The sequence below is a fragment of the Camelus bactrianus genome, chromosome 33 (genome assembly GCF_048773025.1).
Source record: "Camelus bactrianus isolate YW-2024 breed Bactrian camel chromosome 33, ASM4877302v1, whole genome shotgun sequence".
Classification (NCBI taxonomy): domain Eukaryota; kingdom Metazoa; phylum Chordata; class Mammalia; order Artiodactyla; family Camelidae; genus Camelus; species Camelus bactrianus.
Genome location: NC_133571.1, coordinates 15,686,783 through 15,712,229, shown reverse-complemented (window position 1 = coordinate 15,712,229; position 25,447 = coordinate 15,686,783). Strand labels below are relative to the sequence as shown.

General features: G+C 44.2%; 1 protein-coding gene across 1 annotated transcript in view; it reads right to left on the bottom strand.

Moving 5' to 3' along the window:
• The window catches only part of TECTA (tectorin alpha), a 65,883-nt gene extending 50,839 nt beyond the window's left edge, over positions 1-15,044 (bottom strand). Inside the window, exons 1-6 of the mRNA XM_074357040.1 lie at positions 14,844-15,044; positions 11,540-11,673; positions 8,516-8,803; positions 4,794-4,931; positions 4,271-4,436; positions 270-682 (exon numbers count right to left, since the gene is read on the bottom strand). Of these exons, the coding sequence (XP_074213141.1) occupies positions 270-682; positions 4,271-4,436; positions 4,794-4,931; positions 8,516-8,803; positions 11,540-11,673; positions 14,844-14,907 (1,203 nt within the window). The 5' untranslated portion in view covers positions 14,908-15,044. The remainder of the gene's footprint in view (positions 1-269; positions 683-4,270; positions 4,437-4,793; positions 4,932-8,515; positions 8,804-11,539; positions 11,674-14,843) is intronic.
• Between the last annotated feature and the right edge of the window lie 10,403 nt (positions 15,045-25,447).

Here is a 25,447-nt window from a genome sequence, read left to right as displayed (position 1 = left end):
TGTGTGCACGCATGCGTATGAGGGAACTGAGAACTCAAACGGGCTTAAACAGCAGCTAGACATGTCAAAGAGAAAGCTTAGGTTAGCTCCTGAACAAACAAAGTTTAGCCTAGTAAAGAATTTTACAAGATATCTGCGAGGCGGGAAGAGCCACGCCTCTCTTTGGTACAAACAGCCAACAGCAGAACCAGCAGATCTGGGAAAGTCTTTCCCAGGCTGAAGAATCTCCAGCTCCTGCAACTCCCCGTGAAGGATGGAGAGGGTCTCACCTTGACTTTTCCATAGCTTCCTTTGGGGATGAGAATCTTGTAGCCATTCACCTCCACCGAGAGCTCCTTCACCCAGGAGACAGCTGAGCCCCCCCGGTGCTCATTCTTGGCCTCCACGCTGAAGAACGGGAGGCTGGAAGTCTGCAAACACTGTCGGGCCAGCAGGTAGGCACAGGAGCCTTGGAAGTGGAAGAGGAAGCCATCAAAGGTGTGGTAGTGCGGCTCCCCGAACACCACGCATGTGCTGGTCTCCACGGGGCTGCAGAAGAAGAATCTGCCTTTGGGTTCGCACACCTCGTAGGGGCTACACGCGGCTTCCTGGCAGTAGATCTCGTTGTTGAAATCCAGACAGCGACACTTGATGGTGCAGTTCAGGTCATCCCAGAACACCTCCCCTCGCCGCAGGAACTGTCCTGGAGAACAAGGACATCACAGCCAACATCTACTGAGCGCTCCCCCTTGGTGCCAGGCTTTACCTGCCTCGTACCATTTCACCCACAAAAGAACCCTGGTAGGTAGGTAGTGTCGCCCTCATTTGACAAGTGAGGAAACGGAGGCTTAAGAGAAGTTGGGTCATTCATCTAGGATCACTCAGCAACTCAACAGTGAAGCTGGGATTCCCACCGAGTCTGTCTGAATCCAGTCTAAGCTCTTGGCATTTTGGTCTCCACCGCTGGTGAGCATGCTCTCATTCAAGGAAAGACGCACTGTCCTACCCCACGGGAGGGGCCAGGACGCGGGGCAGTCCCTTCCTTGCCTTCGGCGATAAGAGGAAGGTATTCTGAAAGAGGGCCAGCTCACCCAGGTGACTTGGCAACACTGTGCGTTTGCTTGCTAACATATTCACTCGTTCACTCATCCACTCATTCAACAAACCGTTGTTGGGGCCTCAGGATGTGCCAGAAAAGAATCAGGAGTCAGATGCACATACTTAAATCCCAGGCCCCTGGGAAGGTTCTAGAAAAGGCTGACCTCTGGTTGGCACCTTTCCTGGCTCATAAACCCCGCAGTCACTGCTCAGACCGAACTGACACCTATATAAGTCGCCTTCTCTCTCACCTTAGGCCCTGTCCAAGCCCAGCACTGCTCTTCCTTTATCCACTGGACAGAACTTCTTGACAGAATCTAGCTCAGGAAGAGAATGAGGTGAGGGGAGGGGATTGGTTCTAAGGGCTGTGCTAATTTTGAAAATATTTACTACTATTTATTTGAGAGGCCTTCAGTCTTTAAAAACCATTTTCCAAAATGAACGATTTTCCACACCCAAAACTTTGAAATCTGCCGGTTCTTCCTATCAACCTTCAACTGAAGTAGTAGCATCTCTGGGCTGGGGGCTGTGATCTAGTCCTCGGTTGGGGTCGCAGCCGAGAGAACCGGGCAATGGTCACAACCGTGCAATCGACTTCCAAGACTACTGACTCGACTTCCACCTGTCTCAGTGTCCCAGCCTGTAGAAAGCAGACGAGGCTGTTTTCCCTGCCTCCTGGGGAACGGTGATGCTAGAACAACTTGGCACAGGGTGACAGAGGTAGAAGAAGTAAATTGAGAATGTCTGAAAAGGAAAGGATCAAAGACACAACATTAAGAAGTGTAAACCATGTCATACAGGACTAAGTATAGTTCAAAATGGTCGTTTGAAAAGATTTCTCGAGTTTTTGTAAAACTGAATACCTAACAAACAGCACGAGGGTGGAAGGTTAAGCCAGCGGAAGGCAAGGCGGCCTCAGGAGCAGTCCTTTCCGTATCTGCCCAAGAGGAACAATTATGTCTCAGCCGGCACTTATGTTTCGGACCTGTTGAGAATCGGGCCCGAGAAACAGGAAAATAGACTTTTTCACATTCCCAGTAGGTCGCCTGCATCTGCCCTGAAAACAGGCCCTTCGAACCTCGGCCCTCTCTGGCGCTAAGCCAGGCTGCATCTATTGTAGCCTCTACCCGGTATAATTTCCAGTCTCTGCCTTTTCAGGCTTCCAATAAATGAGGGGAAAATGCCTTTGAATAAGGGAGGTTTGGACCAAAAAGGTAGACTCTCTGAGATAATTTTGTTTGCAAAATGATGATATAATAAACCAGCTCTATGCAACACTTCCCCTGCTATCACCCGGGCCAAATCCCCATCTCATTAGATTGATCTATGTCCGGTGGCACATTAAAATGCACAGCAGTCCGTATAAGGATATTGAATTTGTCCTGCATATGAAACCCAAGGCCATAACTCAGAGGGGAAAGAATGAAGTCAAAGTGAGGACTTTGTACGCGGCTGGCATCTGACCAACCCCACAGCTCCGCGAGCCAAGGTTTTCCATTATCACAGCATTTCATCCCGGGGACTCAGGGAGAGGCTGTCACCCGGCACTTGGGTAGCTCGGCCACAGTCAGTCAGCTCTGTGATGCTTGGACAAAGGGGAGAGGCGTTGGGTTTGTTCCTAGCCCAGGCCATAAAGGGGAGAGAGGTAATGGGGTTTGGTATCTTTCACTGACCATAAGCAAAGCTGTGTCTACACTCTTGTAAGGGAGGAGGGCACAATCTCTGAAATCCTGGTGGGCTTTGGAGCTAGATTCTTTTCCATCCAGTTTAATACTGGCTTAGCTCTAAAACATTTACTTGCTATTCTGAACATGAAGGACTTTGTAGAGTCCACAGGAGGCAAGGATGCCCAGGCAGGCCATCTTCACAAATGACCTTTCCTCAGAGGTTTGATAAGCACAACCAAGCACAGGGAAGGGGGGCAGAGGGTGTGGGCATCTCAGACCAGGCGACTACGGCTCTTCTGGTTATTACACAAATTGAAGCCCGCAGGGCTGCCAAGACATGCAGGTCACCAGGCTGGGATTTCAACGGACGGAGGGCAGGAGCCCTCCTGAAGCCTTCATCCCAACCTGTAACTTCCTTAGGCATCTGGAAACATTTCCCCCAGGGTCCTCTTCTGTGCTTACGCGGCACCTGCACTCGTGTCTATCATAACACGTCTTCCATCGGTCATCGCTGTTTCCCTGCCTGTCTTCTCTACCATGGCAGAGCCATGGGAGTCTAGCACGCCTTCATCTTCAGCACCTCACAGGGTGGCTAGCACCTCAGTTGAAAAGATACAGCAGCTGGATGGCTGAATGGATGGACGGATAGATGGGTCAATGAGTGGGGGGTGGGGTGGACGGACAGACAGACGGATGGATGATTGACCAATTCTAGTTGCTATAGCCTCCACTCCTAGAAGCAGAAAAATTAAACGGAAATTCTGTTTTCTGAACATGTTTAGGCACATAAGAAGCAGGGATCCATAAGCCAGGACATTCCTGTGGGAGTCCTGGGCTGTTTTGTACATCCAAAGAGGTCCTGCTGGTTCAGAGGAGGCACCAAACTCTGGATGCCAGCATAAAGGGAACCCACTGAGGTTCACACAGACCTAAAGCCAGCTTTGATTCTCCCTAAATTCCTGCATGTTTTGCTGCTGCTTGGAAGATTTTAGGAGAAGCTCCCTTAAAGACTGTGACACTTTCCCCCCTTCCTTTCTATTCATACTAGGAGGTCCTGATTTACTCTCGTAGAGACTTGGCAATGCTCCGAGTTCGCCCACTCCCGTGCATCTCCCAAGTGCAGATGGTGGAGCAGGAGTAAAGATGAGAAGGAAAATTTAAAGGGGGAAAAGGCAACAACAACAACAACAACAAAAATACTGTCAAACAGGAGGGCTCCCTTCTGTCCCTCTGGCTGAGAAATCATTCACACTCCTCGTCCACTTTGGAGCTGTTCCGAACAGGGCGCTGTGTTCACACCCCAGGCGAGGACTTTAGAAACCGCAGCACGGCAGACGCAGGGTTTCAGCTCCTGGCATGATGAATGTGCATGCTAAAATTACCTTGATCTCCATTACCCAGCTGAGAGATGTCAAAAGAGTAAGGAAGGCATCGGCACCAAGTCCGCCCCCGTGGCTTAAAAGCCTGCCTGTCAATCTAAGCTAAACAAACCCTGCTTTGCCTCAGAGAAGAGGAAATGCCTTTACCTCTGGAGGTGCAGCCATTGGCTGGGTCAATTTCCTTCCCATCGACTTTAAATGCCCAGCGGCCTGGAACATTGACGTTTGTGGTCTCTTGGATATTCACAATATCAGGGGTTCTTGACCCCGGAAGGCTGAAGAAATTGGTGAGGTTCCCACCATTAAATCCTGCCTAAAGCACAAAGGAAAATCAGACTTCTGAGCACACACACTCCCATTGGTTCACCTGTCCAACATCTTATTTTCAGAACCCAGCACACCTGAAGTCAAGAGACTCCTTTTCCTGGAGTCCCTGCGGTCGCCCTTCCAGGTAACAAAGACCCACTAGTTCATGCCATACCCAGATCAAGGTATCAAAGATGGGCAAGACTAGCCTCCTGGTCCACCTGCAAGATCAGACATGCTTCTCCAGTTTAAAGCAGGATTCCCCTCTCCGCCCCACCCCGCCCCCGCTGAGGATGCTGAGAAAGGACGCAGAGGGTGCAGTGCTTTAGAGACACATAGGAGGATGACATGAAGAACCACCTACCTGCGCCATCACTCCCCCAAGACCCGTCAGGGGATCGCCGCCGCTCGCTGTCCCAGTGGTCCAGTTGATTTCATAATAATTGAAGAGCGTGAATGTATAGGAGCCATCGGACACCAGGACGGCCTGGAAGGTGTTCACCTACAGGATGGGAATGGATGGGTGGCTGGTCTCACCCCCAGGGGCTCCTCTCCCCAACAGCAGCTCGCTTTCGCCTGCCCCCTCGCCACCCCAAGGTGCTCAGAGCTGCTCCAATGCCAGCCTTCATGCTCTGCCTCCTCTCTGAAAATGTTCTCGCCTCCAGAGGGAAAAGCAAGACATGTGGAGTTGTGCATCGAGAAGAGAAATCGCCTGAGAATAACCTAGTGGCTGACTCAGCGCCCCTCTCACACCTCTGACTGCAGACGGTAAAGTCAGAGGCCCCGCTCAGCTTGTGATAATACAGGAGCACCTATAGATGGCAGCATGGAATAAACTATAGGAAACAGCCAGGGAGAGGGCTGCGAGCGAGCACCTGTTCTCGGAGCAGGTTGGGTGGGGTGTAGGGAGCGGGGGAGCCACGCGCGCAAACGCCAGTCGGTGTGACTGCAGGGGTGGCCTGGGCTGGGCTCTCTTGCTTCCTGGAAAACACTGCTCATCTTGGTGACATATCTCCCCCTCTTTTAAATGCAGGTTGGAAAGTGATTTTTAAAAAGCACTTTGCGGGCAGAAATTGCTCCTCTAATGGAGCCATTCATGCATCACTTTACATCTGCAAAATTCTCAACCCCCATCTGTACCTCAGACCAGTGCTAAGATGATGATCTTTTGGCCTATTCCCATTTTAGAGCTAAGAAAACTGAGGGCTAAGGGAAATGAATTGCTGCAAATTCCGCAATGACCCAGCAACAGAAAATGGGATTCGAGTCAGAGCTCCCAGTCTCACCATAGTGCACTGTCTTCACACACTGTCTTAACTTTAAACTTTATGGAGAGAGATGTTATATACATTCAGACCAGCCTCACAAACAGTTTCCAAAAACAAGCTGTAGTAATCTCTGTCCTTTACTATTTCCCTTTGCTACCTACCCCTTGATATGTGTTCTCAGGGAATTCAAATAAAAATAGAGTTAAGAGGAGAGGCTGCTTGACCTTTCCCATCCAAACCTAGCACTTCCCCAGCTGCCTGATACCATCCTGGTTAGCATTCTGTCAGACACAGAGGAAGACCCACATCCTTATCCTGTGTAATCAGACTGGGGTAGAGGATCTTGGAAGCCCCAGATCTCCCATCCTAGACACTCCCAGGGAGGGGGACAAGCGCCAAGTAAAGAAAAGCCCTTTTTGTAAACTAGAACTTTCTCCTCAGGTTCTGTGCTTGCCCGGTCGATGGCGTTTATGATAGAGCCACCCAGGCATCTGCCTCCATCCTCCGGCCCCACTCAACAAAAGAGCAAAGTGGGGCACAGAGAGGATGGAGCAGTCAGCTATACGGCCACTGTGGGGTCAGGTTCAAGAGACAGGCATAGAGTCACGGTCACACCAGGACCAAAGCTAAGCCTTCCTTCAGACCAGGATTCTCCTTCGGGAAGTTAATTCCTTCTCCTGAAATGAAGTTGGAAGTATCTTTGGTCCAAGCAGGTCTTGAAAGCCACCCATTTCTGATCCCAGGAATCACCTCCAAACCAACCAGCCATCCTGAGAATGCCCGAGAAGCTGGCTCGTTCTTATTCACTCACACACCTCCCCGCACATACGTAGCTCCTCAACAACCATGCAAGACCCTCCTGGAGCTGTTTTTGTAGAATGATGTTTTCAATTCTTGAAAAGCCCTTTTATACTTCAGAGGATTTCCAGTGCTGCCTGGAGGAGGCAGCTGAGGAAAGAGTTTAGGATTCAGAGTTTGAAGATCCCTTTTCTTGCCATTTGGGCAAGTTACTTCACCTCTCTGGGCTGGTACCCTCCCATTTACAGTGGGGAGAGAGCTTCCTTTGGAACAATCTCGTGAGAAATAAATGATTTGCAAAGACAGCCTACCACAGCACTGAGTTCATAGTCAGCCTCAATAAATATTAGTTTTCCTTCCTTAAAATAAACATGCCCCCATCCCCTTGCCTCTCTGGTGGGCTTCTGCTCTAAGATCCTCATGCCCAGTGTTCAGTGGGCCTGTTGATACGTGCTCCTCTAGAGATGGAGAGGCCTGGATAACAGGATATGGAAAAAGGGGTCAACTTCAAAGACAGGGAAGGACGGATGGATGGATGGATGGATGGACACTTCTGCAACTCTGAGGATTTTATCATCTTTTTCTCCAAGGAGCTCAAAGCACTTAGATGTTACCTCATTCCTCCTCATCCAAAGAGCCCTCACTTCATCCAGAAATTTGCTCCAAAGTACAAACCAGAAAGTACCTAAATTATCTTGCCATTTTTATTGCCAGTGGAAGTTTTTTTTTGGAAAAATGGTGGTCAGCATTTGATGGGCATTTCTTCTCCTTTTTTTCCCCCTCACTGACACGAAAATTTATCAACCGCTGGCATCCTGCATTCTAACGCTGCAAGGTATGAGGCTTAAAGGACATAAAACATCACCTGAGCAGTCGTTAGCAATCCATAACATGACAGAGGGAAATGTGTGCTTCTTTAGAGGTTATTTCTAGCCAATACATCCACTGTTTAAATGTGTATCTTTCTGTTCTCCAGAAGCTCTCAGTGATAAAGTGCATCTTGATGCTCTGGTCAGGAGGTGCACATAGGCAGTGTGCGCGCTGCGTGGCAGCTACGGATTGCAAGCGTAGCACTTTTCCACCTCTGTCTCTAACTCAGTAGCTTCTCTTCCACCCTTAAGCAACTGACTCATTGCCAAGGAAATGGGAAAACAGATGGAACTGGAAATAATCCTAAGAAAGCAGAGGGCAGATTTTTGAGTGCCTTTGCTCACTGGAAATGATACACCAAAGACGCATCTGCTGCTTCCAAAATCTCCATTGCCAAAGTCACCCGAACAAACGGCAAGCTTTCGTGAAAACCACGTTCTGTCCCTGCATGTAGAAAGTTGATTACCTCTATAGTAATGCCAGTGATCATCTCTCTTATTTGACTTTTATTTGATTGCTCATTTGGGATTTCTGAGCAGATGTTGAAACTTTATTCATGAACTGCTTTAACTGCCCACTTCAATTAGCATCAAATACGAATAATTCTAGCCCCGGCCACAATTTTTTTTTAAAAAAGGTCGTAACATGATGAAATGAACCAGATCATTTGGCCTAAAACTGGTACCCTATTTTCCTTTTCCTCCTATCAGGTTTTGTGGGGAAAAAAAGTAAGAGGGGAGAAAATTAGCTGATGGAGAGAGGCATTTGTGCCTCTGGCAAGAAAAAGGGACCTTGGGGCTCCTGATGGGTCCCTAATTATACGGCCTGGATAAGGTCTCAGGGCCCCAGTCACTCCACTGAAAAATAGGAATGCTACCTACTGCAAGAAAATTGCGGAGGGCTCCTTTTTAGACATTTGTAATGATTCGTGATAGGCATGGCACATCTTCTGAAATACTACAGCTGACTGGGCTGGTTAGGTTTGATAGCTCCCTCTGTTTCCTGGAAAGTGGGTGGCAAGACTCATCAGTGTAACTCAAGGAAACTGACATTCTTCAGCTCTAACAATTAGGCTCCTTCACAGTAGTGAAGATGGACAAGAATTAGATGTCAGGCTATGAAGCGGAAAACGGAAAATTTGAATGATTACAGGTGTGGTGCTGCTCCCTCCATAAAACGTGACTTCCTCCCATGTCACAATGAAAACCCAAGTGGCAGAGAAGGTTGCCATGTCTTTGAAGTACTTCCTGATGTCCTTGGTGGCTCTTTGCAAGATGACAGGGTCCATGGTCTCTCGGTAATAGATCTCGCCTCGAATTCCATTGTGCACATCTGCCCAGAATGGGGCGATGAAGGCCCGCCCATCTGTCAGGGGAAATGATTCGGGCGTGAACTGACTCACTAGCACGTTGAAGGAAACAACTCCGTTGTTATTGACCTACAAAAATAAGAGAGGTTTTTGCACAGTGGATCTGAGACCATGATGATTTCGGAGTCATAAAGTAAGACAGACATTTGCCTAATCGTGTGAATGGAAATGACTTTTAAACTACTGAACGAGAACCCCTAAATGCCGGCTTCCATTGCTCAATCAGGGATTCGTTTACTTCCAAATTCATTGCTTTTCTTTCACTTTCAATTTGTAGTCAGCTTCATTTCTTATTAATAATCAGTCTCATTTTCATGTTCTCTATCTTATCTCTATTTACACTTATCCAACGCTACCAGCGTGTGTGCGTCGGTGCCCATGTGTGCACGTCGTGTGCCTGTTCAGCCAGGCAGTGGCTTATGTGGGTAAGAGGGAAGCTCTAGAATTACAGATGCAAAATAGGCAGGAAAAAAACCAAAAAACCGTGGAAGCAAAAAGATAAATGAAAAAGCTAAGGCGCTTTATATGAGAGCTTGATTCCTATTATGTGACAAGAAAGGGGTGTCAGAAAAAGATAAATCAGATGCTCCATCATCAAACTCAGATCTCAGGATGAACCATATCCCGCTCTGGATGAAACATTTAAAGGATTTCTACTGATGTCACAACCACTCTGTACCCCGAACAAACACGGTTCCAATCTACAGGTGCCCTATTCTATTCTAGCTCTTGTATCTGGCGGCTTCTTTGTATAATCGCTGTGTAAAAGTGGAGACGTGGATATTTTACATTGCATGTGTAAATGACTGTCTTATGGTGACTTCTTCATGATTTGTAAACGGCCTAGTAAACTTGCTAAATTACTAAACCTTTCTGCACGTAACAAGCCAATATGTACACAAATATACAGGACCTGTAAACAACCTGTGTCCGCCTGTGTCTGCAGCTCTAACGCTGGTAGATAAAGCTGGTTTAACCCAAGGGCTTGTATGGCTTCAGCAGTGAAATGCTCGTCATGGGCATACTTGCAATTCCTCCAAACAGAGACACTCTATTGTTAGGTTCATATTAATTGGTAATATTATGGGCGCTAATAGTGACCCAGATCCCAGAGGCAAGTTATCAGTCCCTGGGCAAAGGGTATGTCAACCTATTTTGGAAGCGAGGGTGCGGGGTTTGGAAAGGAAGCTGGAGACTCAGCTTCAGGGATATTGTGAGTCTACTGTCTACAAGTAACAGTGAACAACCCAGAGGCTTGAAAAACGTCCAAAGTCCTGGGAACTCAGGGAACAATCTGCCCTCAGAGAAGCCTGCCCCAAATGAAGGCCCCTCCTCTTGCAAAAGCAAGAATTATTCAGACTCCATGTCACGTGGTACAGTGGAGAAGGAGGAGCTTAACTAAAACGCACGTGTTCTAGTGGTCTGGGAGACCAGGGCTTCCAGAATGGGAGACCAGGGCTTCCAGATTGGAAGTCCTGTTTATCCGTCTCATCTCCAAAATCAGGTCAACACATTCTGAAACTTACTGTTACAGCCTAGGGAGGCCCTGCTGTGAGCAGAACATAGAGGCATTTCAGGATGCCAGCGCCGTGTGTCTTCTAGGGAATAATGGTGTAATTAAAACACACGGACTAGCAGAGGAAGTTGGGGATGACTCAGGTGTGTTTTGATTCCATTCTAGAGTTAAGAGCAGTGGTTCTCAAACTTTGGTGGGCACCAGAATCCCCTGGAGGGCTCGTTAAAACACAGATCACTGGGCACCCTCCCAGGGTTTCTGGTTCAGCGGGTCTGGGGTGGGGCCTGAGACGTGGCATTTCCAGCGAGCACCCAGGTGGTCTTGATGCTGTGGGTTCAAGGACCCTGGCTACGTAATGGAAGAGGGACCTGTTTTCTAGTGAGAGTCAGCCCTGAGCTATAAGTCAGAAGCTGGGGGAGACAGAGGTGTCAGGTGCAGAGATGGCCAGAGATGGAGGTGCTTGGAGGTTTATTTCTTCCTCCAGGGCAGCACGTAGACTAGAATAGGATGTGATACACTCTACATTTACTTCACCTAATTCTTTCTTTTGTGTATGTATAGATATATACTTTATTGACATATAGTCAGTTTAAAATGTGTCAGTTTCTGGGGTACATCACCCAATTCTTTAAGGCAAGTTCAGTTACCCTGAATCTTCCAGCCAATGGGCAATAGTCTCACTAGCAGCAAACCCAATGATTAGAAAATGAAAAATAACCTGCGAACACAGGTGCCCAGGAGAGCTCTGACAGCAAATGATACCATTTCTTCATGTGGGTTTGACAACGAGACCCCACGGCATATTGCAGACCCAGTGAGCGGGGGCCAATTCTGCAAACGGCTTTCATAATAATAGTGGATCATCCTCTGCTCTGCTCCAAATTGGTCGGGAGCCTAAGAACAGGAGATGCCTAAACTTTCACACCCCCCCGCAGGGAAAGAAAAACGATCTTGCTCCTATCCTGGTTCACTGTATCTTTTTATCTTGTCTAGTAGCAGAAATAATGTTCATGGCATTGGGGCTTCTGCTTCACTTCTGTGTTTAATCACCCACTAAAGTAATTTATGGCCCTGTGTACTCCTCTACTATGAACATGAGCCATTAAATCTACCTTTGACTTTCTTAATCATAAAACCTATCAGCTCATGAAATCTCAGAACTCGTCATTCAGGCTGCCAATAAACCCTCCATCGGAAGGAGCCCCGGAAGAAGGTGTTTAAAATAGTTTTCCCTGATGACAGACAATGGGGAGAGCCGTCGAGCGACAGCGGGCTGCTTCTCCACTTACGTAGACGGTGCGGTACGGGATGCCGAAGAAGAACACGGGGACGGCCAACTTAATCTCGGAGGAGCTCCCGTCGTCTACCTTAGGGGTTTTGGTGTCATTCTGCCAAAACGGATACATGAGCTCCCTGGGCTGAACTGTCGAGAGACATGGTGGTTAGGGGGATGCCTGGTGCCTCTTCCATTTGGCAAGCTGCTTCCCTCCCTCCCACTAAAGCCAGCTTCTTTCAGTCTGTCTTACAAACTAAGCGCAAGTCGGACTGCCTCTTCCTTTATCCCAAATCTCAGCTGTGCACAGCGTGTTCTCTTCTGCCTCTGGAAAGGGGTGCCCAGAAGTGCACGTCTCTTTAAGAGAAATCACTTTCCGCTTCATTTCTATGTTTACATGCACTTAGGAGAGAGCAGTGGTCAAAACTGGCTGGAAGGCTGTGAAATCACCGCTGCCTGGAGCTCTCAGAGCGCTGAGAGGTGCCTCTAGCTCTGGCATGGCGGTGCCGGCTTGCTCCCTGGGCAGCAGGCAAGGTTCACAGAAGGGGGCCAGTGGCTGTGAAACTCCCTTCTAGCTCGAGAATTCTACTGTCGAGTCTTTTCCTGAAAGGAGTCCCTTTCCTCCCACTGCACAACAGGAGAAGATACCAGATCCCAGAGGAAATAAACAATTGTTGGATCTGGGACAAAAGTGGGAGGAGAGGGTTTGTAGTAACTGGCCTGTGAATGACCTTAATTGAGCCCCGGCCCCGTGAGAAGTCTCCCTGCCCAGCTCCTGTTTACAGAGACAGACATGGGATCCTCTGGGGTGAAGGCGGTTGGGCCCTTGGGGGCTCTTTGGAGAGGAGGCTCAGGGCACTTACTCATCTCCCTGGTCAAAGACATCTCACACACAAACACAGGGCTCCCCTCCTGTAACCGTGTCGTGTCACCACCTCTCCTGGCAGCCTGGCTGATTTTTCAGAAGTTTCTTATCCAAACTCTTGCAAGAGGTGGCCCAGTTCAGAGAGAAATTAGACAATTTCCCCAGGGTCTACATTACTGATGAGCTGACCCAGTGGCATCCACAAGAGATAACCCACATTTGGGGTATAATTTTTCTCTGCCTCTGTCCTTTCTTTTCTTGGAAGAAAACAGAGCATCACCTTTTTTTTTTTTTCCATTTTCTTAAGTTGTTTGTTAGTTTTCAAGGGCAGTGGCAGATACATCTGAGGCCTCTGCTCACCGTCCCTGAGGTACCTGCTTGCCACCATCCAGATGCTGATGTCCCGACCTCCGGTCGGAGCCCTCTCCTTGGGAAGGTCCCTGTTCTGTGCTGATGGAGCCGATAGGCTGGTGAGCAACTGGCTGAGGGCTGCCCTGCTCCTGCGGGAGCCTCGGAGTGAGCAGACAGCAGCACAGGTAAGAGGATTCAGAGAGTTGCAGAGGGACCAGAACACAGCTCAGCAGTGCTTGGCCACGTGCCAGCTCCTCTCCTCCTGGAGCAGGGAACCAGAGGAGATGAGCCTGCACGCAGAGCTAGTCTGTTTCCAAGGGGCTAACAGCCGAGAGAAAAGTGGGGAGAACTAGCCTGGTCACTGGTGTAGAAGCCTTGTTCCCCAACCTGCAGAAGCCTCTGGGAAGCGAACCAAAGTGAACCTTTAGGAGGCGCTGTGGTTAGTTTAGTCACAGGAGCGCTCAGCTGACATGCCTTATTTAACGTCCCAAGCGGTAAACAACAAAAGGATTCACTAATATTCATAACTACGTAGAAGGGGGAAATTCCAAATTCCTAGAAGGAAGGAATTTTTTCAAAAATCTCTTTATAATCCCTGTCTTAGCATTACACACAGGTACTTATTAAATCTGAAGGGTAATGAACTTTCTCAACTTCATAATAATAAATCAAATCATGTCACAGATTTTTCCTTTGGGGAACTTCTTACGAGTGATGCCCAAGTGCGAATAAGGCCTCAAATTCACACTGAATTGTAATCATTTTAATGGAAAGATGACTTGGTATTTGGAGCAGCAATGGCTAATCTGCCTAGGAAGAGGAAAGTTCATGCCTCTCCTGGAGGAGACAGAAAACTGTCATAGAGACTGTCCCTAACTTCTCTCTCGGCTCCAAACATAATGCAAATTTGCAAGATTCATCTCTTCGTGAATGACCCTAACTAGTTCATGATTTTGAACAGGAAAGAGTGGCTAGTAAAATTTTTTCAGTTTTAAGAAGAATGCAAATAATCAAGATAGTGAATATCATAAATGCTTAGCATATCCTTGTTCATTAAAAAAAAAAAACCAGGTGCTTAGGAAAAGGCAGTAGGTTTAAATTACAGTAATTTCCACCTTAGAAGCCTTTACTATTTAAAAAATACAACTTGTTAGCAGCACGGCATATCACCAGCATCAGGGTCAATAGAAGAAAATCTCCCTGCCCATGCTGATTTTAGGCTGGGGATTTCACAATAAACATAACTGTGTTCCCAGAATTTTTTTTTTCCACCAAATGAGACCTACTGTCTTAGAGCAGAAGTAGGAAGTTATAGTCAGTGGGGCTCTATAGTCTGCATGTTACATCTGCTTAAATTGACCAACTCTAGAAAAATGTCGGTGCTCATGCCCTTAGGACTTACTCACTCAGACTTGTAATCATACGTCAACTAAATGAACAAACAAAACAAAGGAAAACGCTGTGGAATGTTAGCCATAAAAGTTTCAAACCCATCCAGACTTTCCCACCGTTCTTGTCTAAAATTCAAAAATAATAGAAAGAAACGTATGTGACCTCTCACCTACCCTGGGCAGTGCTATGTAGAGAAAAAGGAGGGGTCACTTGGGGACACCATTTTCTTATTTCACTGGCAGTTTTAGATTTGGGGCCATTGTAAAAAGCCATTGGTACACAAGTCACTGACAGGAATGCCATCGGGAACTTCCCGATTTCGGCTTAAACAAGTGTATTTTTTAAAGTCAGTGCCACAAGTTAAATGCCTTCACTGGGCTCAGTCATCAGGCACGGGGTGCACACACACCTACCCTGGATACTTTTAATGGAATTATTTGCGTTATCTTAAAGATACTACTTCATTAACCTGGGGCACCCTGATATATACAAATTGTGTTCAGAGTTAAATAAGAAAAAGCCAGAATGTAAGCGAACATCACTCCAAGTTAATGTATTTTGCCCTTGACAACGGAATTTAATTTACATTTTTCTTGTTGTAACTGTAGACACATGTACACCTGCCCTGACAATTACAGTTCGAACAAAAGTGTCTCTTTATAAATTCAAGAGCATGCGAATCAAAAGCTTTATGGAATTTTGTAGTACTCACCTTGGTGCCGTACAAGTGCGAAGATAAAAGAGACCCAAATTCTAAGTAATGATGAATAATTCATCCTGGAATTTTAAAAAGAAAAAGAAAAAAAAAATCCCCAGCTTGCCAGAGTAAATAGAACACCAGGTGTGTCTGGTGGCAAATCCCAAGACACATCACAACTGTCAGAGAACACATTCACATAACAACGTCAACAGTTCTGAGTCAGGTTGAAATGCCCTGAATGCTGGCAGGGCCTCCCAAGTTCAGCTCTTCATGAACAAATTAGACTCCCCCATGAGAAGCAGTTTGGAAGTGTAATGAGATCACTCAAATTGTTGGGAAATTATATAGAATCAATGAGCGTGGCAATAAGGACAGGAAAGGCATTTACTCTCCAGCTATTAAAGCACTGAAAAATAGGACCCAACTCTAAAGATCCCTGTTGTGTCCCTAGAACAGATACCCATCCTCTGTGAGACCAGGTTCTCCTAATTTTCACAACACCTTTCAATCAGGATCACATAAAAGTCGACTCAAACACAATGTGTGCCTACAGGTGGGAGGATTCAGAGTTTGCCATCACTTTCTTTAAAGTATGGAGCCAATCCATCACTTTGAAGTACTGAACAGAGTCACAAGCAATATAAGACTCTGTCCATTGACTTTCCGTAGACAAAGTAAATAATGGACATGTAATGAGGAAAAACCACACCAGGGCTGCTCCTTGGAATTACACAAAAATATTAGAATCCAGTACACAAGCAAGTAATTAGTTGCAGCAAATTAATGAGAGAAAGAACATCACAGAAGTGAACTTTTCATTTTAGTTACAATCAGTTGAACCGGCGGCTTTACCCTCGGTCGGTCTGTGCTGCTCTGCAGAGCTGAGGCGCAAATGTTAAGAAAGCTCCAAGTTACACATACACCTGCGTATGAACCAAGTGCTCGGGTAGATCATGAACTTTTCTCCCGATAGCATTCTTAAAAATAAAAACCCTTCTCTTACTTTTTGAAGCTATCACAATTCCTCAGCCAGACTTCCATGGAAAATTAGTGAATCTCTGTTTAAGAGTTTCATTGTAAGTCTTCAGTTGTCAAGCGTACGCATTGAAATCTCAAGCACATAATAAATAATAGTTTTGCTGGAAATGATGCTAAGACTTTAGCCGAGATCACCCACAACTTTTAGCAGAAGGAGATGCCAGGAAGGTTTAAGACTGGAGTCCTTAGGGAAACAGTTCAGAGAGCAGTAAGGAGGATTCATTTAAATATTTGTATTTATGAAAAATGTCACTAACCTGTTCTGTAGAGACTGGAGGAATTGAGTCGGAAATATTAAGCCAAATCTTGGTAAGCCAGGAAAAAATTAGGTAAAACAAGAATTCATGTCACTTCTTCCCCACTTGCTGCCAATTATTTCTGATTCCTGAAATGATGTCTGAATCCTCTACTCTTGAAACCAAAAATTCAGTTAGTTCTGCGCTAGAGTCAGATAAGCGTTGAGTTGCGATCAAGTTTTTTTCTATTGATTAAGGAAAAGTAAATCTAAAGATCAGTTTCAGGATTGCGTAGAGAGGTTCTTTTCCTGAAAAACTAGACCTCTCCCCCAACCCTCCTGAAAAAAAAAAAGTAGATTCAGATGGAAATGTCAGTTACTTGGAGCTGAAACCTTGGTCCTTTCTGATCGGAATCACTTTGCACTGAAAAACACAAAAGAAACCCCCCCTTCTACCTTTGTACCCAAAAAAAAAAAAAAAAAAAAGGCAACTGTATAATGTTACAGAATTAGCATCCACCAGCATGGGATTAAAACGCCAAACAAAGCTGCTGCCTCCAACATTTAAATGAAGTTGGTTTTCTACTAAAGTCTTTTTCTGTTTCTCTCGTTTTGAACAGTTGCCACAGACAGGCTCCACTCTGTTTTTTCACAGGTATGGATGAAGTATTTAAAGAAACTTTCTCAAACGTTTCTAGTTTTTATTCCTGCCCTTTTCCCTCTGATACACCGCAGGGCAGTGGGTGAGACCAGGGAACAGGTAACCAGCGTGAGGCATGACCTTTCAAGAGGGAAAACCAAACCATGCTCTGGACACCTCCAGAGATGCCCAGTGAGGGTCCTTGGAGGGAGGGGGCAGATAGACCCCTCCTGACGAAAATGCGCACTAAGTAAAGAATTTAAAAGGCGTTGTGAACGAGGTGAAAATGTGTTTGGTTCGATGTGGAATGAGAAATACTGGCTAAGGCAGAAACTGAGTTTACTATCCAAGATACTTAGAGTAAAATTTGGTAAAAAAAAGAAATCATTTGAATGTAGCAGAAGAAAAACTCTCATAAATCAATGGCAATTCAAAAATCACTCCAAACTTCTCTCTGACCAGGCGTTTAAATGCCAACTATATCAAGAAACATAATTCCAGTTTTGAGGAAGTTTGTCCTAAAATGAACAAGGGGTTTGGGGAATTAATTTTTTTAGTCTAAATTATTCAATACTTTCCCAAAAGCCTGTGGTAATTCAGTAGGTTTTACACATTATCATATTAAGTGAAGTCAGACAGAGAAAGACAAATATCATACGATGTTGTTTATATGTGGAATCTAAAAAAAAAAGAAAAAAAGATATGAGATTTATTTACAAACCAGAAATAGACTCACAAACATAGAAAACAAACTGTGGTTACCAAAGGGCAAAGGAGGGGAAGGGACAGATTAGGACTTTGGGATTAATAGATACACATTACTGTATATAAAATAGATAAACAACAAGGACCTACTGTATAGCACAGGGAACTATATTCAATTTATTGTAATGGGCTGTAATGGAAAAGAATCTAAAAAAAAAAATATATATATATATGTATGTATATGTATAACCAAATTGCTTTGCTGTACACCTGAAACTAACATTGTAAATCAACTACACTTCAATAAAAATAAGAATTATAGAATTAGAAAAAAATTTAAGGATTACTCTCTCAGTATTATGAATTCTCCACATATACTTAATATATGAATATTTTCCTCCAAAATGCACATATTTATTAAAACAGAGGATCTGGTTTTTTTTTTTTTTTGGTGCTTGTTCAAAATAAAATTAAACTCAAATCCAAGATTCACCCAGAAAAGCATTCTCCTTGCACAGCGTTTATTAAGGTTTTAGTCCAGTAGTCAACCCAAATGTTGTGAAGAAAAATAGTAGGTTCTATTTTAAAACTGACAGTGGCGTAACAATTGCTTTGGTCTTCTTTCTTCATAGACTCATGGATATTTATAGCTCAGTCCTTTTGACCCATATTAAATGCTTCATCCGTCCTGAGGCAGGACTGTTCCTGGGACACATGCCACCTGGGCATAACCAGATACACAAGACGGCACGTGAATGAATCAGAATGACTTTGAGAATCTAGGTGCAAGCAGGTGCCAGGTGCTTGAGGCAGATCAGAGTGGTAACCAAGGGGGCCTGATCCATAGAGAGTTATTGAGATGATTAACAGAGCATGGCATTCCAGGGCAAAGGAGACGGGCAGCCAACAAGGGTACTGCTTACTACTTATGATTAAAAAGAGGGAGAATGGTTGAGCAAGAGACCCCAGTGAAAGGTCTCGATCCCTTGCTCAGTTTGTGGATCTGAGTCAGTTTTCAAATCTGGAATCCACAGACTGAAAAGGTAACCATGTCACCAAAGGGAAGAATCTTGCAACAGCACTACAAGTATGTACAGTATAGATTCTCCCAGTTCTTCCCCCAAAAGACCTATGGCCATTTACTTGTTGGACTGTAGCCTGGGGGGCGAGGAATGTCTAGATAGCTTGAGGACCATTGGAAAAGAGGTTTAAATTAACACTGATACTCAAAGACCTTGTTAGAGTGAAAACAGAGAGGCCCAGGCAATAAAAGGGGTCCTGGCCAAGTCCCAGAGGGCTATAGACCCACTCGGATGTCTTTTCCCTAGTCCCAACATGTAACTGGGATTGATGTACCTGGCCCATAGGGTCTTTGGTCTATGCTGTAAGAGCTATCGTAGCAAGGAAGGAAACTTGATCCCCCTCACTCCAGCCAAAGCAGTAAATACGAAAGAGTGTTGCTTCCTGGGGTCGGGGGAAGATGGTGAAGATTAGTGTCACTCTTGGAGAGCAGAGGTGGTGGACTCTGTCAAATCTCCATTTAATTGGCCAAGATGGGTCCTGAAGAATGACTGTGGGCTACTGCAAGCTCAACCAAGTAGTAGCCCCAATTTGCATCTGCTGTTCTAATGTAGTATCTTTGTTCGAGCTGATTAACAATGGCTTCAGATACATGGCAAGTGGCCATTAATTTGGAAACGAATTTTTTCTTATCTAAATCAGGAATGAAGATCAGAAAGAGTTCACATTTAAATGGAACAGACAGCAATATATACAGGTTTGCCCCAGGGCTGAGATCCAGATGGAATGGCTCCCACAGAATATCACCTTGATTCATGATGTTGATAATATCAAGCTGACTGGGCATAACGAACGAGAAGTGGCAAGCAGGCTGGAGGCCTGGGTGAGACATATGGGCTCCGGAAGGTGAGAGATAAATCCTTCAAAGATTCAGGGCTAGTACTTCAGCAACGTTGTTAGGAAGCCAGCAGTCAGGGACATGCGGGGAACTCCTCTCCAAAGTAAAAAACAAATGACTGCATCTTGCAACCTCTCGACAAAGAAATTCTTCCTTCTTTGTTGCTTTCTTTGGGTTCTAAAGGCTGCATATTCCATACTTGCAAAAACTGTTCGAGCCCACATGCCAGGTGACGTGGAACTCAGCCAGCTTTGACTTGGGTTGAGAGCATGGAAGAACTTGCAGCATCTCCAGACTGTAATGAAAGCAACCCTGCCTCTTGGAGCATGTGTTTAGTAGCGTCTGACTAGAGAACGCACTTTACTCATAAAGGGGATATGAGAGTGGGCCCAAGATGATAGTAGGAGCCATCTGTTGGAGCAGTGTCCCCAGTAGGAGGAATGTATGGGCCCAGGAAACAAGGTGTGCAAGCAGGAGCAGCCCCACTTGTCCTTACTCCCAGTGATGATTGAGGGACTTTGGCTTCCCAAGCCCTCATCTCTAGGTTGTTCAGAGTTTGACATCCTGGTTCCCCAGAGGGCACTCTCGACAGGAGACACAGCAGGGGTCCTACAGAACTACAAGCTATGGCTGTGAGGCTGTCTGTGCACTTTGGGCTCCTTGTGGCAGAAACTATCAGGAAAGGTGAGTCACGATTCTGTTAGGAGGCACTGGCCCTGATGAGCAGGAGGAGGGCTGCTGTTACAGGTGTGGTCCGAGGGGTAATATGTGTGGAACACAGGTGACCTATTTTGGCAGCTCTTGGCACTCCACTGCCCAGTTGTGACTGTGATGGGCAGGCATAGCAACCCAAGTCTAAGTGGCATATGGTTCAGACTACTCAGGCATCTGGGTTTGGGAGCAGCCACTAGGTAAACCAGAGAGACCAGCGGAGGTGAGCGCTGAGGCGGTAGAATGGATGGTGGAAGAGGGAGGCAATGGGTGCCAGGCGTGGCCCTGAAACCAACTGCAGTGACAGGGTCTGTCGTTCATTCTCATAACCTCCCTCTTCTGAGTTTCCCCTCAGGAAGGGGGGTCTGCCAGAGCCCCGGAGGAGCTGGCCCTGATCAAGGATGAAGAATTGCATCTACACATGGCCTGGAGTGGACTGTGGTAGACACGGAGGTGCACCGCTCGGATCCACCTTCAAGAAAAGAATGCTTTCCAGCTACAAGGAGTATGGTGGGCTGACAGCTCCTTCGGTGTCGATATCAATGTTCAAGCTGAGGTTATGTTCTTCTTGTGTTCTGCAGTCCATGACTGAGAAAAGCTTTGGTAAAAGGACCTAAGTGGGGCTCCTCTAGTAGGAATCTTTGCTTCAGAGCATCTTATTGGGCTTGAAGACATTGTCGGATCTACAGCATGGTATGATGCCCACTCCCGCCCAATCCTTTTTTTCTTTCATAGGTGTTATTCCCCCAATAAACCTTTGGCACTTCCAACTCCACCTTAGCATTGGCTTCCCAGACATCTGAATCTGTGACACTGGTGTCTCAGATAAATTTACAAGCCCTCGGCCAACTGATCATTTTGCTTCATTTTATAACGTGCCACGGAGATTCCAGGTGTTCCTGTAGTGCAGCTACCGACTGAATGATGTTCAGCCTGCTAGATCTCACTCACTAAAGGGATTACATCTAAGGCTATGCTTATATTCTCCCTGAAAATGGTAGTTATCCATGGCTGAACCCTTGACATGGATGAGGTGATACAGAAAGTGCAGTGATGCTCCTGAAGACGTCTCCTAAATCGTAGAGATGTCCACAGTGAGAAAACCCTCAAGAGCTCCACATCTGGAAGTCTGCTTCTCTTACTGCCTTGGAATCTTCACTCTTGGACACCTGGGTTAACTTTCATAAAATGGGGTCTCATGCAGTCTGTTAGTTTTTCCTTCTTAAGGGCAAACATTTTTTTTAATAGTACCATGATCTCTAAACTTTGGCAAAATTTTTGAATACCTAATATAACATTGCTGAAAATTTTCATATTTATTAGTATCATGGTAATAACCATTTAATAGCAAGCTGCAAACATTAACATTAGGAGTCTCAATTGTAGCACAAATGCTCTAGAACCTGTTTTTTTGAATAATCTATTTTATTATTTGCCTCTAAATAATTTTCTTTTTGTGCTGATATTATTCATTCTAGACACTCGACTCTTAACTATGAGAATAATGGCATCGGCTCTTTGAAAACCATATTGAATGACAATGTTTATTAACTAACTAGCAAGATTTTCTTGATCTAAGATCTCAGTAATAAAAGATGTTCATCTCTGAAATTTAAACAAAGACCCACAGATGTTTTCTGAAAGTAACTTTAGTACTTCTCTCTAGCCAAGGAGTTTGTAATGGCTAAGTAGATCAACATAACTAAAAACAACCTCACAATTGGTCTCATTCCAACACCCTCATTGCTAGCACATTAGCAGCGAAGTTGAAAAGAGGTAGGGGGCAGGGGGAGACACACTATAGTCCCTGTTCACCAAGCAGCACCAAGCAGTTCCCCTGGAAGATGTTCACTGGCGGGCAAGGCAAGAAGCAGCTCTGATTAAAGCTTACTGCAGACAGAAAGCAGAGGGGTTCAGGGCTATTTGTCTACCACTTTTCATGGGCACTCAGTTGAAACAAATGCTCATACGTTGTTAAGGATAAATAATACAAACGCCTTCCCCTGCAGAGGTGAAATCTCACTCATCAACGATTAAAAATCGCAGATTCCAAGGGAAGATAGCTCCTCAACAGACGACATGTATGCTCAGGCAAATTGATGTGTTGAATTCGAGTGCCTGGATTTGCATGCCTAACTGGGGAGAATGCCATCTTAGCTGCACTAACCAGGAATCACGTATCAAGCCCAAGATTGGTAAAGTCTTTGCAGGGATGTGACAAGTAATAAAACCAGGGGAAAAAAATGTTCTTTTTATGTAACTCCAGTCGAGAACAATTTGGCAATATATACCCAAATTAGAATCACTCTGACCTTTTGATCTAGCAGTCCCACTCGTGGGGATGTATTCTACAGATTTATTTCAAACACATAAAAGAATGTATGCTTTTTACTGCAGCAAATTGAAAATACTAAAAAAAAAAAAAAAAAAAAAAAGAAGGGAGGGGGGAGTTTGGGAGAGAGAACAAAGAAAAACTCAAATGTCTATCAATAAGGTGGTGGTCAAATAAATTAAAAACTACAGCTAAAAATGGAATATTATATATTATACTATGAACAAAGGGTAAGGTGATTCTGTATGTACTGCTATGGAGAGATCTCCAAGGTACATTTTAAAAAGCAAGGTGCGTGCGGGTATATAACATACTAACTTTGGTGTTTACAAGGGGATCAATAAGAATATATGTTCTCATTTGCTATCATTTGTGTTAACTCTGGAAAGACACACAAGAAACTAATAAAAGATGGAGTGGGCTCAGACTGGCATTTTTCAATGTATACCCTTTTTATACTGACTTTTGAATCATGTGAATGTTTTCTGTTTAAAATTAAATTTAAATGGTTTTTTTAAAAGGCATCTTTTTGTAAACAAGTTGAAATATAAACTAAACAAAAATTTTTAACACAACCAAAGCAGGTCATCATGTCCTAGTTGTAGTCTCTAATATTATTCTCAAATAATAAGGCTTACATCTGTCCTCAAATGTAGCAGGCAGTTCAGAAAACATCTTTTTTTATTCTCTTTAGTTTGTGTTCTTTAATGGCTGCCTCCTCTTATCCTCATTCTTATTTATTTAACACCTTAATTGTATTACTTACAGTGACTAAGAAGCATTCAAGGGTGGAGAGTCTGTGAAAGACTCAACACATTGAAATTGCATTGTAATTTTTGGGCAGATCCAGATCTTGCAGACCATAATAGATAAACTGGCTCCTCTATTTTGTAAGCAAAATTTATATTCTTCACAAGGCTCTCTCTTGAATTTTAAAAAGCAACTATAGCAGTGACAGCCTCATCCTTTCCCATAATAAAATCTTTGATAGAGACTCCATTCGATTGTAAACTTTTTTTCCCTCTATAAACACCAAGTTTAAGTTCGCCTGAACACGGATGCCTCCCTGATAAAAGTCTGAGTCAAAACTGAGTGACCTGTCTCCCCTTTGGTTGTTCACTAAAACAAAATTGTAAGGCTCTGGTATGTCCTTAGGTGGAAGACTAAATGATCAGTGTTCTCGCATCGTATTGCTGGTTCATTTCTTCCTGTCAACAGCACCCATCACAAGTGTCCAGTACGGCATTTCTGAGTAGGGAGGACAATAGAGACACACCAGCTATAATGTCACAGTTCTGGAAGTGGCATGAGGACAAGTTCCAATTTGGATTTAGAGCCATCAGCCACATTAGTGATTCTGTTACAGAGTAAATCAATTTAGTAAATGAGTATCGAGAGGAACATCTCATTTTAGTGAAACATGAAGATGAACAGTAACGGTGCGGGGAGGGTTATGGAGAACATCAGCAGCAAGTACTATAGGGCAGCTGTCAACTGCAGCCAAATTGCTTGGGTTTGAATCCTGGTTCTGCTGTCATTTACCAACTGTGTGACTTCTGGCAAGTTTCTTAACCTATCTGTGCCTCACGAGTGAGAAGATGGAGATAATGAACAGTTCTGAACCACAGGGACGTTGTGAACATCAGATGGGTTTAATACAGGTACTGTGGGCCCTGGCTGATGATAAATGTTCATTGTTAGTGTCTAGAAGAAACATGAGAATGAAAATTATAAGCCTGGATCCCTGGCACTAATTCATACAACCAGCAACTCTGTTTGTGTCTCCTCTCCCTCTTGGGTTATGAGTTTGTTGCTCTCCTCTTAACATTTGTGCCTTAAAATAGAATGCAAGCGAATTGCTCAGGTGCCTAAACCACACTGAAGAAAAGCGTGAGATATTCGCATGTATTATATTCGTGTATCTAGGCAAATATATATTTGAACATTTTAGTAGATCAGTTTGCTAAAAAATCAAAACAAAAAAGCTAAACATTTTTAGCGTTATTCTCAAATTTTTGAAGGATTCAGAAATTCATTATATTGTAGGGAGATGTAATATGGTATGTTATTCCTTTCATGGATTTACTCAGTTCCTAAATCTTAGTTACATTAAAAACTTAGAAGCAGATGAAATGGCTCATGTTAGTATCTATTATGACCTATTTTTTAAAAGTTATCTAAGTTTGAATCCTGAAGTCCTACATCTAAGTTGGAGAACACAGATAATTTCCAGAGAAGAGATGGAAAGAGAAATGTGAATTCAAATGTTAACCTTCTTGTTTTATATGCATCCTAGTAACTGGTGACAGTTACAGTATTTTTCAGCCCAGCAGGTATTGGATATCTTGACATATGTCTACCTTGCAAGAACTCAGAAAAGCTCATAATAAATACTAATTAAACAGAACTTTTGCATAGAAGTTAAAATTATAATTTTTTGAAATTTGAATAAGAGGTAGAAATAATCTTAAACAGATCATGACACTTAAGCACTTCTGAAGAACTGAGAAAGAACAGATTTTGTCTTTTAAATATAGAAATAAAGTATAGTTCTTGGACTCTTGGACCTTAATTCTTGGTATAGGTTAATTCATAACATATTACCAAGAACTTATTGGTAAGCAGACAGGATTCAAGTGTTCAAAACTCTAATTCTTATAAAAAATTATTATTCAAAGGAAAGATACATCATTTTAAAAAGTGTCGCAAATTTTTAATCATCAAAATGAGATTTTTACTCAAAAAAGGAGATGCCAAATTAATCAAAGGTAGGTTTTTTTATCCTTAAAAGAGCATGTCAGAAGTGTAAAACTTTGCTAACACAAAAGCAGTAACATATTTCCTATGAATCTTTGTTTTGCAGTTTTAATTACTAACTTTGACAAGATTCCAAGTTTGTTAAAATAGTCAAATTCTTACCAGCTTAGTCCGATTCCCGAGGACTCAACCATAGCACTGATGTCCATTTTTTGCTATATAAAAATAAACATATATTTTGACCCCACAACTCCAGAAAAAAAAAATCAGAACACAAAGA